The sequence below is a fragment of the Propithecus coquereli genome, unplaced genomic scaffold (genome assembly GCF_000956105.1).
Source record: "Propithecus coquereli isolate 6110/MARCELLA unplaced genomic scaffold, Pcoq_1.0 Scaffold68, whole genome shotgun sequence".
NCBI lineage: Eukaryota > Metazoa > Chordata > Mammalia > Primates > Indriidae > Propithecus > Propithecus coquereli.
In genome coordinates, this window is record NW_012152840.1 from 1,674,414 (window position 1) to 1,687,871 (window position 13,458).

Below are 13,458 nucleotides of genomic sequence, written 5' to 3' on the forward strand. Positions count from 1 at the left end.
AAAAATGCCTTCCCTAAATGCCATTTATTGCCCCACTCAATATGCCAGGTGTTATATTAAAAGCTCATGAATATTATTCCACCTAATCCTTTTAACAATCCTTTGCCATAGACGATATTATTCTATTTTTGAAAAGAAAACTGAGGCTGGGGTGCTTAAGAAATTTGCTTAAGAGCATGTAGGTGGTAAATGATGGAACTGAGGTTTGAATCTAAGAATGACACCACGGCCTATGTTCTTAATAACTAACTCTAAGCTTTATGTTCCTGGCATGTGGTGCTGGAGATATGTCAGATGCTTACTTTTTTGAACTTTGTGCAGTATCATAGTGGAATGCAAAAGAAATAGGTCTCAACATGGCAAAGGGCTCAGTACTCTCAAAAGCAATAGCATATATACATAGAATATGCAATTAAAATAAATTTTATAAACTATCTGCTACTGTGAAATCTGTGCCAGTGTTAATAGTTAGAAACAACTTTCATCGACGGTTCTAATTTACAGTTGGCTGTGGTTTGATTGATCGTGTGAGTCTAACAAATAATACAACCTAATATTTATTGCGGACTTACTTTGAAAAAGATATTGTTTGGGTTTCTGTTAAGCATAGAGTGAACCATGAGAGATTATTTCGGTCCTCGAGAGCTTATTCTAATTGGCGTATGAAACATGTGCTTTTGAAAAGTTGTTGCAAAAATAGAAAAGCATACTAAATGTTATATGAGTGGTTCAGGGAAGTCAGTCCCTGAAACCTGGGATGGTTGAAGTCTACAAGGAAAAGGTAAAATTTCAGTCCAGATATAAATAGTTGTAGGGAACGTTGGAAGTACATTCCAGGTGGAAGGATCACTGGGAACTATGTTTTATTGCAACCTGCTCCTGAAAACAATGCGGCCGCTGGCACGAGCTACTCGTTCTTGGAGACCCCTGCGTGACAGATTAAGGGAACGCCTCCCACACTACCAGGGTTCAGACTCCGGCCGCGAGGAACAACGGGACAGGATCCGCCTCGCCGAGCTTCCGTTTCCGGTCCTCAGGCTCTGTCTCCGCGGAGACTTGGCTCTTTAGAGAAGGGGGTGGGCCCTCGCGCGGGCCGCGCAGGCGCACGGGGGGCAGCTGCAATGGCGCTGCCGTGCACCCTGAACAGGTATCTGCTGCTCATGGCGCAGGAGCACCTGGAGTTCCGCCTGCCGGTGAGCCCGTAGCGCCCTCTGCAACTTCCGACCGGACGGAGAGGACAGCGGGGTGGAGTTGGTGTGGGGGTGGGAGTGACCCGCAGAGCTTGACGATGCTGGGATTCCGGGATCTGTGCTTGTCGGGGCAGATCATGCGTCCCCAGTACAATCCTTTGGCCGGTTGGGCGGGGCGCGCTTGGCAGAGGATGTGTGAGAGAGAAGTCTGGCTAAGCATCTTCATCCATTCCTATGTCTGCGTGCCAAGTACCGGAGTTAGGCAGGTGAATACGACGGGTCCTTTCCCTCCAGGAGCTTTTCGTCTAGCGGAGGATAGAGACATCTGACAGAAATGCAAGGTAGTGTTTTAACTGTCAGAATATGCTAGTCAAACTCGGTGGAGGGGTTCGTGGTGGGAATTAGATGATAGAGAAGTTGGGAAAATTGTTTTATTTATTCATTCAAGAAACATTTTCAGTATGCCTGTAATCGAATGTGTGGGAGCTGGGGATATAACGATGACAAAAACAGCCTCTTCCTTCAAGGAGCTTACTGTTTAGACTAACAGCTGAGCAGGCGCATATGGTAGAATTATAAAATACTGTTGGTAAATGCAATGATAGAGAGATGCACAGGGGAATATGATGAGAGCATATAGAAGGGAAATCTAATCCATCCGAAGGATGGGGGATGTTGGCCTTTGAAAGGCCTTCCATACAGGGATGACACTTGAACTAAAGGATTAGTAGGAGATAGCTGGGCCAAGGAGGGAAATATGTAAGTTAGAATTACAAGATGTTCATTACTACTTAATCACCAGATGTGTGACAGAGAGTGGTAAGAAGAGAGCAAGAGAGGTAGGTACGGGCTAGAAAATGTAAAGCCTTGAATACCTTGGAGCTTGGAAGGGGAATTTATTGAATAGTTTTAAGTATAGAAGTGAAAGGATCAATTTTTTTTTTTAAAAAAATCACTTTGATAGCAATATGGAAGATGGATTTGAGAGGAATAAGACTGGCATCAGGGACTAGTTAGGAGCCCGTTGGAATAGTCTTGTTAATAGACTAAGCAGGCCTGACCTAGGGCAAGGGGGGAGAGAATGGAATAGGTTGGGAAAATATTTAGGTAATAGAATCATTAGGTCTGGATTGATTGACTGTGGGGGGAAGAGGGACCAGTGAAGGATGACTCTGGGGTGGGTATAGTAGTGTCTCCATTTAAAATAGGGAACGCAGGCAGATGTATGATTTAAATTTTGTTTATACTGAATTTGATGTGCAGGTGTGACATGCACATCAAGTGTAGACGACTAGGAGGCAGTGGATATATGAGTATGCATAGAGCACGGTAGAGTGATCTGGACTGGCAGTAAGTATTTAGAGTCTTCTGCATATGAAAACTAGGAGAGAAGATGAAATAACTCAAAGCATAGTGTTAAAAGAGTAGTAGCCTAAGTACAGATGCTTGGAAGTATTGATACTAAGGGAGCGTCAGAAAGGGGAGGCCATGAAGAAGATTAGCAAGTGTCAGAATAAGAAGGATGTGAGGCCACAGAAATTAGGAGGGCAAAGTTTTAGGAATCAGGGAAAAATTGATAATGTTGAATGCAGTTGTTTTTTGGTTAGAAAAGAATGAAAAAATGTTCATTGATACTCTCTGTTAGAAAGTAATTAGTCAGTGATTTTGCTAGAGCTGTTGTGTAGAGTTTTAGCAGGAGCAGCCAGATTGCTTGGTTTAGTAGTCACTGGAAAATAAGGAAGGGGAGATAAGGTAGACTGCTCTTAATTAGAGCATAGAAGGGAAAGTAAGAGATTGGTTAACAGTTTGAGGGGGACCTAGGGTCTAGGGAGAACTCCTTCGACAGAAGGATTGAGCTCGAGTGTGTTTATAGGCTGAGGGGAAGAGGAGAATGGATATAAGGGCACAGTGGGAGGTGTTACCCTTTCAATAGAAGGGGAGATTGGTCAAAGGCTAGTTAGGATGGGTAGGGGGTAGTTGCCAGAGGGCCTGTTTTCTAGGTAATGGATGAGTTGAAGTTATTTCCTGAGAGATGATATGCCAACAGTTGAATGGGGAAATTGAGAAAAATAGCAAAATTTAAAATAGTCATTGAGAGCAAAGGAGAGAATTGTCAAGGCTAAGTAAAACCATCGAGTAGAGAAGAATACAGGTATTAGAGCAAAGCTGAAAAGTTAGCTGAAAGTGGAGATCACATATTTGTGTTATAATTGTGCAAAGATTCCGTGATTTTCTTCAGTATTACTCAACTCATTGGCCTGGGAATATGAAAGAAGATTGTAGCATTGATTCAGTATTAATGTTTTGAGTTTCATGGAGGAAGTCATTTTTAATTAAGTATTAATTGATAAAGAAGTTGTTCTATTAGTGAAGGGGACTGGAAAACCCCACTTCTTTGAGAAAACAAAAGTAGGCTTAAAGGCACAGAGGCGTGACTGGTTGACAATTTGGGAGGCTTGGCAACAGAGGATGAAGTAGTGGGCAGTGAGACTAAAGAGATGGTAGGATCCAGATTTGGGAGTGTTTTGATACCATTCCAAAGAGTTTGGATTTTCTTTTAGATTTAATGGGGAGCCACTGACTTTTTTTTTTTATCCAAGAAGTGACAAGATCGTTTGTGTTTTAGAATGATAATTCTGGAGTACCAGAGAAAAGATACCACTTAAAGCAACAGTCTCCAATCTTTTTGGCACCAGGAACCAGTTTCATGGAAGACAATTTTTCCATGGACCTAGGGGCGGGGGACAGTTCAGTATGACTCAGCTCATTACATTTATTGTGCAGTCAAACCTCTCTGCTAGTGATAATCTGTATTTGCAGCTGTTCCCCAGCACTAGCATCACCACCTCAGCTCCACCTCAGATCATCAGGCATTAGATTCTCATAAGGAGCAGGCAACTTAGATCCCTTGTATGTGCAGTTTACAGTAGAGTTTGCGCTCCTATGAGGATCTAATGCCACCGCTGATCGGACAGGGCAGAGCTTATGCAGTGATGCGAGTGATGGGGAGCAGGTGTAAATACAAATGAAGCTTGGCTGCTGGCCCTCTGCTCAGCTCACCGGCTACTCACCTCCTGCTGTGTGGCCAGTTCCTTACAGGCCACAGACCAGTAGGGGTGTGTGTGTGGGGGGGGTGGGGGCATGACTGCAGACTTATACTGGAGTGGAACTTGGTAGGAGCCAAGGAGGGTGAGTGCCTAAAGTAAGGTAATGTAGTGAGAATGGAGTGGTTAGGCTGTGCTCTCCAGAATCATATCCCTAGCACTTGGTGATTTTACCTGTTCTTCCCACTTAAATTCTTCTTACTGTATTACCCTAGTGCCAGTTTGATCTTCCAGAAGCTCAGTTCTGTTTAATGTCCTCCTTGCTCCTTAGTCTGGCATTCAAGGCCCACCACTGCCTGGTTTTCTTCTTCATTCTCCCACTTCCTCCAAGTGGGAGCCACAACTGACTCCCCATTATTCCCTGAACGATGCCCTCCATTTTCCTGCTTTGACCTTTACTTCCTGTGCTCCCTTTAGTCTGGTCAGAGTCTTTCCTCTTCCATTCTTTGATTTATTGACTTTATATAGTCAATATTCATTTAGATTTATCTATGTATTTATTTTAGGTTTATATTTTCCACATGATTCTTTTTCAGATCTGTAATTTCCTTTTTGTAGTTTTTCCTCCTCTGATGAAATTCTTAATTTTTGTCTTTTATCCCCTTCAATATAGAAAGCATAGTTATGTTAAAATATGTGACTGATAAAAGGTGTCCTTTTGGTCTGTTTCTGTTGTTTATTGTTTCTTTTGGTTCTTTTTCATATGTGCTGGATGCTGTATTTGAAAATTTATTTGAAGAAATAATTTGAGGCCTAGGATGACATGCATCCTCTTGAAGAAGATAGGACCACATAGGAGCATGAGTAATCTAGGATCCCTTTAACTCATTTTCAGGCATTAAACTCTGTGTTCTGATTCCCACATATTCCTGAGGGTCTGTAGCTTTTTGGGATCCTAATCTGAACTGGGTGGCTTATCAAGTCTCCTTTGTCCCCCATGTGTGGCCCTATAATGCTTTTTGTCTCTCTCACCCCATCAGATTGTCAAAAGGGCTGTTTACTCTCATATCTGCTTTTGGAATTGATAAATGTCTTAGGGAAAAAGTGGCTCCACCTTGGAATTTCTGTTCTGTCCTGGATTGTGGCTTGGTAATTCTTGATCTCTTTCTATGCCTTCAAGTAGATGTCCAGCTTTTCTAGCTCTTCTTAGCAGGAGGCTTAATCTGAATTACCTAGTCTGCCATCCCTGGAAGTGGAAGTCCTCTGGTCATTGTTTTAGATTCTTCCTGTTTTTCAGGGCTTAAGTCACTTTCCATGAAACATCCCTTCTAACACTGAAGTAATCTTTTCCTCTTTTATACTCTAATACTTTTTTGCTTTTACTTCTTTAAGAATGTGTATTGTTTCACATCCTTCAGTTGTGAGGTTAAATATTTTATTTCTCCTAGACCTTAAGCTCCTGAAGATAAATATGTGTTTATTTGTATATAGCTCAGTGTCTTGGATGTATTAGTTGCTGAATATGTTGAGTTGAGTGAAACAGGATCCCTTCTGGGGAAGGCGGTGAAAAGGACAGTCTGTACTTTTGGGCCCATTTACTGCAATAAACTGGTAGGCAACAAAGCTGTAATGAGAGGCCGCCTTTGTGAATTCAAATGAGAGATTAGAAATGTAAGTGTGGTCCAGTTTTACCTCTGATAGAGTTTAATTAGGGCCAGTTTTAGTTGGCAGCTGTCTTACTATACTAAAAGTAAAGTTTAGACACCTGGATTTTACTGCTGGTCCTGAAACAACCTAAATGGATGAAAAAGTGAGTGGCTGAAATAACTAAAAAGTTCATGTGAGTTAATGCATCATGTGTGCCCCAGATCATGCCACATTTTTATATCCAATGCTCAATATAAATTCTCTTTTGTTCCTAACGTAGAAAGATTCTTAACTGGAAAGTGAATTTGCCATACAATTAATGAAAATTTTGTGTTTTGCTTTGCCAAGTTGGTGATGGAGTAGTTTAAACATGTTTTGCTTTTAAATTTGAAACTGAGGTTATCATACTTATTCTCAATTTTAAATGGTTGTTTAAGTTTTGGGTAGTAGAACTAATGCTGTGCCATACAACTTCTGATAATCCATCACTTTTAGGATCTTTGTGTTCAAACCTTTGCTGATTTTTAACAGTGTTTTCAGATACAGCCAGCAAACTTGGGTGTTTTAACTTGGTTGTGGTTGGATGTATTAAAGGTAAAGCCGATTTTGCAACACGCTTTAATATAAAATGATCTTGGAGTGGGGAACTTCCTGGTCTGGGTATATGTTTCAGTTTTAATGGCTGTGGCTCACGGTGGCCTTGGTATCAAAGGCTCCTTCTGGTTGGGAGGAAAGGGGGTTGTCAGCAGCCAACCGTGGGGACATTCACTTCTTATTGGGTTACTTCCTCCATCAGAGCTACACAGAGGAGTGGGATTCTACTGTCTTTATGTTATTTAAGGAGATAATTTGTTGGTAGTACAAGTCATAAAATTTGTATAGTCATCTTGTGTTTATCAGTATAAAGTGATGGCTTCAAATGTATGTGTATACTATCTGAACAGATGTTAATTCTGCATGGATGACACTTTTAAGGTATCTATTGGGTTAGTTTGCTTTCTAGTTCTGTAATTTTATCCAGAAAGAAGAGGAGTTTAATGTATTTGTTAAATCCAAGTGATGCTCCCTGTTTATTTATTTCCAAACATCCTCAAATCATCTGTTTAATTATTCATTTCATTTTTACTGATCAATTGTCAGGTTTACTAATCTGTAGTTTCTATAATCTATTTTTTCCCTTTTCAAAATCAGGACTCTTCTGATGAAATCTTTGGCAACTCTCCTGTTATCTAAAATTTCTCAGAAATTGTTTGACCGTGGTTATTACTATTACATTTTTTCAGAACCCTGAATCATAATTATCTGATGTTGAAACTTAAATGCCTTAGGTAGGCCATCAGCCCACTTTTTAAAAATTTTTTAATCATATTATACCTGTGTTAAAGTGTATTCTTTCTATAATATTTTCAATATAGGAAATAAAGTCTTTGCTTTCACTTTTTGGAGGTCAGTTCACTAGCAGTCAGGAAACTTATGGAAAGGTAAGTTGAGTTTTCATTAGATCATATGTATACTTATAATAGAACCTTGGATTTGAAGAGAAGTGCTTATTTTAAATTCATATTTGTATGCTTACTTGTATTTGTTTCTAGAGGCAATGGAGTAAAAAGAATATTTTGGAAAAATTGTGGTTTTGGAAAATATTTCTAATATTCATTTATTAGTTTTTAATTGAACAGTTGTACCATAATTTGTATCTGTCCTTTCAATGAAAAAAGGGCTGGCTTCTGTTGATGTGTATTTAGAATTAGAATTTAGAATTTAGCTGAGTATTGGGCTTATATTGGGAAACATTTAAAAATTTGATATTGTTCATTATGTAAGATTGTGAGTTTATGAGATTTAAATTTTGTATTTGTAGTTTGTCAGTGTATTAGGGAAGTTTGGAAAATAGAAAAAAAAGTCATTCACAGTTCTTCCTCCTTGACATGACTTATAATTTGTGGATGCTGCCTTCCAGTCTTTTCTTCATGTACTTTTTTTCCTATTGTAGTGCTTCTTACCATGGATGTAAGAATACTTGATTTGACTTTAACCAAAATAAAAGTCGCTCCAATAGTAAAAAATCAAATGAGGGTAATATAGTACCATCTAAGAACACTTTTATAAATGACTCTATTAATGAAAGTATCAGCAAATTAAATTTAAATTTAGGGTTAATTTTGTATTTTTCTTTTGGTGTAGTTTGACCAAAAAAAACCCTAAATTTAAGTTTAATTGTACTATATTATCCTAATCAAGTATTCTTATATGAAAGTAGAAATTGGAATTTCTCCTCATTCATATCTTTAATAAAAGCATATGAAGCCATGTAACCACTTAGAATTAAGTGGTATGTTGTTATCTCTTTCAGTCACCATTTTGGATCCTTAGCATTCCCTCTGAAGAAATTGCAAGAAACTTAATGAAACGGACAGTGTGTGCCAAGTAAGAGAAACTTATGTTCTTCTGTGTGAGTGAACACGTAGTTCTCATAACTACTCAGTCCTACTTTTTGCTGTATCGACAGAAAGGACTGGTGTGGAGGTAGCTCAGTTTAGGTTGCAGTTACATGTGCCTGCCACTGGGTGGCGGTAGGGGAACACAGGAGACTTATCTGCTGAAACCGAGTGTGAGAGATCTCGGGGGAAATGCAGAAACACTTATTTTAGAATAATTTTTTTAAACTTCCATATTGGCAGCAGTATAGTATGAGATGTAAATATGTTCTTACATAGGGTATATGCCACGTTCTTACATAGGGTATATGCCACGTTTAGTTGTAACCAAGTTATTGAAAATGCTTTTCTTATAGTTGGTTTTTATTTGGATGAGAATTTTGGTGAAGTGTAAGATGACAAAAAGTGGAGACCGGAATGAAATATATTTTATTGTTTTATTTGTTAGAGAAGGGAATTCTGATAATATTACATCTTGGTATGAATTAATGTAATGATGTTGATCATTTATCCTGAGTGTTTCTGGATTTTATCATTGGTATGTGCTCTTTTTTTTCCTTTTCTTTCATTTCTTTTTTTTTTCCCCACTATTGGAACATTTTCTGTCATCAGATTTGAAAACTAAACTGCATGTTCAACTAACGTCTTAAAGATTGAACAGCTTGTGTTATCTTTGAGCTACTTTTTTTCCTGAACATTTTGACAGATTGCTGAAAACTTTCTTTTCCTTAGAAATTATATTTGATAATGCAATGCCAATAAAAATTTACATATATCTAGTTTTGTTAACATGGTTAGTGATGCTTTATATTGTCATAAGTAATTGCTGTTATTATTAAATTGGATACAATCCCATGTTTAGTTAACTTCATCCCGTTGAGAGCTACCTGGAGCTCTAAATCTAATCTCTTAAACTGAAGCTTGTTATTAAGTCTTATTATTAAATAAAAATGACTAGAAAACTGAAACATAACTAAAAAACACCTTTTGAATAATTACTATTTCAAATTTACATATTAAAATTTATGGCTCTAAGAGGTGCCTGAATTCCAAAGGTACAGCTTATTAGGTTTAAGATAGCTACTTGAGTACTAAGAACTTGTACACTTCTTTCAAAGCTCTTATCTTCTGATGCATATATTTGATTTAGGTGTAATTAATAATTGTATAATGCTTATATAATCATCTCTTTGGTTGCTTTTTATTCTCTGTATATTTTGTATAACTGAGGTATACCTTCAATGATAGCAAAGTAAGAGTACTATTACTGTGGAGGCCTTCTCTCTATAAATTCAATAGATAGAAAAGGAGGAATTTGTTTTCAAAGGATAAAATTCACAATCTAATTGTAACATTAGCTGTACTACAAGGAGATAGACTTTTTAGATTCAAAACTAACTTAAATTCAACTTTTTCTGTGGTAGTTTAGGGATTGAAAGTTCATTTTAATTATTATTATTTTTTTTTATTTCAGCATATTATGGGGGTACAGATGATTAGGTTACGTATGATGCCCTTGTCCCCGCCCCCAAGTCCGAGCTTCAAGTGTGTCCATTCCCCGGGAGGTGCGCATCACACTCATTGTTTGTGCATATGCCCGTCCCCTCCTCCCCCCTCCCCCTCCCCCTGCCCAACATCCAACGAATGTTATTCTTATATGTGCACTTAAGTTATTTTTAACATGAAATATTTTGAGCATAACACAAAAAGTGAAAAATATAGCAAGCACCTGGGTACCTACCTTGTTAGATCTCAATATTTTGAGTAACTTAGTTATTAAATGTTACTAACTCATAGCTAAATGTTAATATTACAGTAACATTTTAGTCTGATCATTGTTCTTTTTGTTTTATGGAGAAGACACAGGGAAAAATTGGATTTTCTGTAGCTTTTTACCCATTTCATTAAAATAACTAAGTGATTTTATGGCATCATTTGTTATAGTATAAAAATATGATGAAAACTTGGAAAACTCCTGGCTTATATTGAATTTCCTCAACTTCTCTGTGTGGTTTGGATTGAAGATATATTTGTTTCCAGGAAACAGATTTTTCATTTATAGCTTAGAAAACATAGACAATAATTGTTTTAGTGGAGTGGGCGCAACGAACTAGTAAAATAACTGTTATGTATCACTGTGTGAACTGAGTTCTTTCCTGAGGTTAGAGCCAATCATTTATTTCCTAGGTCTATATTTGAGCTATGGGGTCATGGAAAATCTCCTGAAGAGCTGTACAATTCTCTTAAAAATTACCCTGCGGAGAAGATGGTACGTAGTAAAATGTAGTTTCATATTGGCATATGTGCAGATTCTGTAGAATTATTAAGCTTAAAAAACCAATTTGCTTTTCTTTTAGATTCCATTTCTACATTCAGACTCTACGTATAAAATAAAGATTCACACATTTAATAAAACATTGACACAAGAAGAAAAAGTCAAACGAATAGATGTAAGTGAATTTGGCAAAAACAGAAAACCTACAGGATTAATGTAGTCTAGCCACTGTTGATAATAAGAATACCTAAGGTCTGTTAAATGCTTATTTTGTACCACATTTTGTGCTAAGTGCTTTTCATGTTTTATCTTATTTAATGCTGACATTAAATTTATAAGGTAGATATTATTAGATAAGCACTATTTTTCTTTGTACATTTTTACAGGACATTAGAATTACTTTTATTCTTTAGGCACTTGAATTCCTGCCATTTGAAGGAAAAGTGAATTTAAAGAAGCCACAACATATATTCTCTATTTTGGAGGATTATGGTTTGGACCCAAACCGCATCCCTGAGAATCCACATAATATTTATTTTGGTAGATGGGTAAGCAAGTGTTCTTTCTACTTATTTTAGTTTCTTTCTTTAAATGCTAAATGTTAGGTCTTTGTTTTTGACTCTTTATTATGTAGAACTTTAAAGCAGCTAAAGAGTCAGAACTACTGTATGGATCAAAATCAGTTAGAGTGCGTGATTATGTTTGTTGGTTTTTTTCCCCCAGAGATTACCACCTACAAGAGGCTAGCTAGATTGTTAGATACAGGGCTGAGGGAGGGTGTGATGTACCTGGAAATATTAAAACAAGACTTTTCAGACATCTGGACTGCTTTTTTGATAAACCAGAGAAAAGGCAGAATGCTGTGATAGTTGAGGGGTCTCATTTGTGGAGATCTCCAATCTAGGTCTTCCATTCTGAATATAAATAGAATTGCCGTAGAGCAGTTCTGCCTACTTCTCTAAGGCTGTCAGTGAGTGAATGGAAGCTGTGACTTACATTACAGATTATTGTTATTTAGGAGAAAAAAGAAATGGGCCAAGTTTACTATTTATTAACCCCTGGAATAATTGCATTCAAATTCAATTCATATTTGGTTTGAAAACACAAAGTAAATGGAAGGACATTAAGAAAGAAAAGGTTTGGTCTGACTGACCACAATCACATTATTTTCAAAGAACAAGTTTATAGCAGTAGTAGTGGAAAGAAGTTCTTGTCAGCAAGATACTGTGGTTTTATTGTGTAGGATTATCTCAGATCTGTATGGTTATACTAACTGGAGAAATATCTCTGATCTAGATTGCAGATGGACAGAGAGAGCTTATTGAGTCATACAGTGTCAAAAAGAGACACTTTATTGGAAATACAAGCATGGATGCTGGCTTATCATTCATCATGGCTAACCATGGAAAAGTGAAAGCAAATGATATTGTCTTTGATCCATTTGTTGGAACAGGTATTTTTATTTAACTGTTAAGCTAGTATGGAGATGTTGCTTTTGTATTAGTGAAGCCCATAGCAATATTTTTGCTAAAAGATTAAATGTACAGAATAATCTTTTAATTATCACTGAATAGTGGCTAAGAGACAACCACATACTTGCATAATAGCTGGTATTTAACACTTTTGCCGCTGCAGAGATTATGCAGATAGAATTTTGTGGGTCTTATTCCAAGTAAACCACTAGGGGGGAGCATACATCTAATTTTTTTTAATAGCAGAAGAACTTACAATATTATACATTGTGGAAATGTTGTAAAGCTGTATAGTTTATATGGATAGGAAAACCCTTGGTGGGGAAGAGAGATTTAAATGATAAGATGGATTTATCCTTTTAAGTTAATAACCATATATTTAGATGAAAAAAATAGTTAGTGTATTCTGTTTTTGATTTGGTTTGTGGAGGTTTATAAATAGGTATGAAAATAAGAAAAATGATGAAATATTAATGGGCTAGAGGCCACTGTGGCAATGAGCCGGGTTCTGTGTTCACTTGTTTGGGATGCCCTTGTAATTAACTTTTTGTGGAAATCCTAAAATGCCGAGTTTACTTCATTTGACTCTGAAGACTTTTTCCTCCTCCAGCTCATTTTGCTTGATCTTGCCCATACCATACTCAGGGAGTACTCACAGTTAGGTTTGTCTGGCCAAACCCATTGTGGCCAAGTTTGTGGTCAGAGCTTCTCCCTATAGCCATCTTTCCCTTTGGGTATTGGTGATGCAAAGCTAACATTTGTTGAATGACAAATGTGTCAGATACTATGCTATGCACTCTAATGTCACTATCTAATTTAACTCTTATAACAACTAACATGGACATACTTTTTAAAATTTTCTTGAGATTATGGCACAGAGAGAGGTTAAGTGGCTTGGCCAAGATTATGCAGCATATGTGTTTCATAGGATTCAGACTCAAGCAGTCTAGCTCCCGAGCTCATTCTCTTAACTGCTGTCAGGGAGCTGCCTCTCTCTGTTTTAGGATCTGCCAGCCAGCCATTAGACCATACACTAACTTGAGCAATATGACCACACAGGATTAGGAAGACGTAGTATCAAGGCTGAGATTTCTAACTGATGGAGTGATTTCTTGTGTTTGTCGTTGTTGAATTAATTCATTCGTGAGTTGTTCTTCTCCCACTCTACTAGTGTCTCCATACAGTCCATCTCCAACATACTGTCTTTTCTTTCCCATCCTCATTATCCTGAGTGTCTCCCCCCACATTTTAAACTTTCTATTGGAAATAATACTAAACTTACAGAAAAGTTACAGGAATAAAAATAGAACAAAGAACATGCATGTATCTTTAACTCAGCTTAAGCTATTATTAACATTTGGCCTCATTTGCCTTATCATTTGTTCTATTTAT

The 13,458-nt window shown here is 37.4% G+C and overlaps 1 protein-coding gene across 1 annotated transcript in view; it reads left to right on the plus strand.

The window, feature by feature from the left end:
• The first annotated feature begins 1,121 nt into the window (after nucleotides 1-1,121).
• The window catches only part of TRMT11 (tRNA methyltransferase 11 homolog (S. cerevisiae)), a 53,465-nt gene continuing 41,128 nt past the window's right edge, over nucleotides 1,122-13,458 (plus strand). The window contains exons 1-7 of the mRNA XM_012660806.1: nucleotides 1,122-1,193; nucleotides 7,297-7,362; nucleotides 8,235-8,308; nucleotides 10,507-10,588; nucleotides 10,677-10,769; nucleotides 11,008-11,142; nucleotides 11,891-12,047. Of these exons, the coding sequence (XP_012516260.1) occupies nucleotides 1,122-1,193; nucleotides 7,297-7,362; nucleotides 8,235-8,308; nucleotides 10,507-10,588; nucleotides 10,677-10,769; nucleotides 11,008-11,142; nucleotides 11,891-12,047 (679 nt within the window). The remainder of the gene's footprint in view (nucleotides 1,194-7,296; nucleotides 7,363-8,234; nucleotides 8,309-10,506; nucleotides 10,589-10,676; nucleotides 10,770-11,007; nucleotides 11,143-11,890; nucleotides 12,048-13,458) is intronic.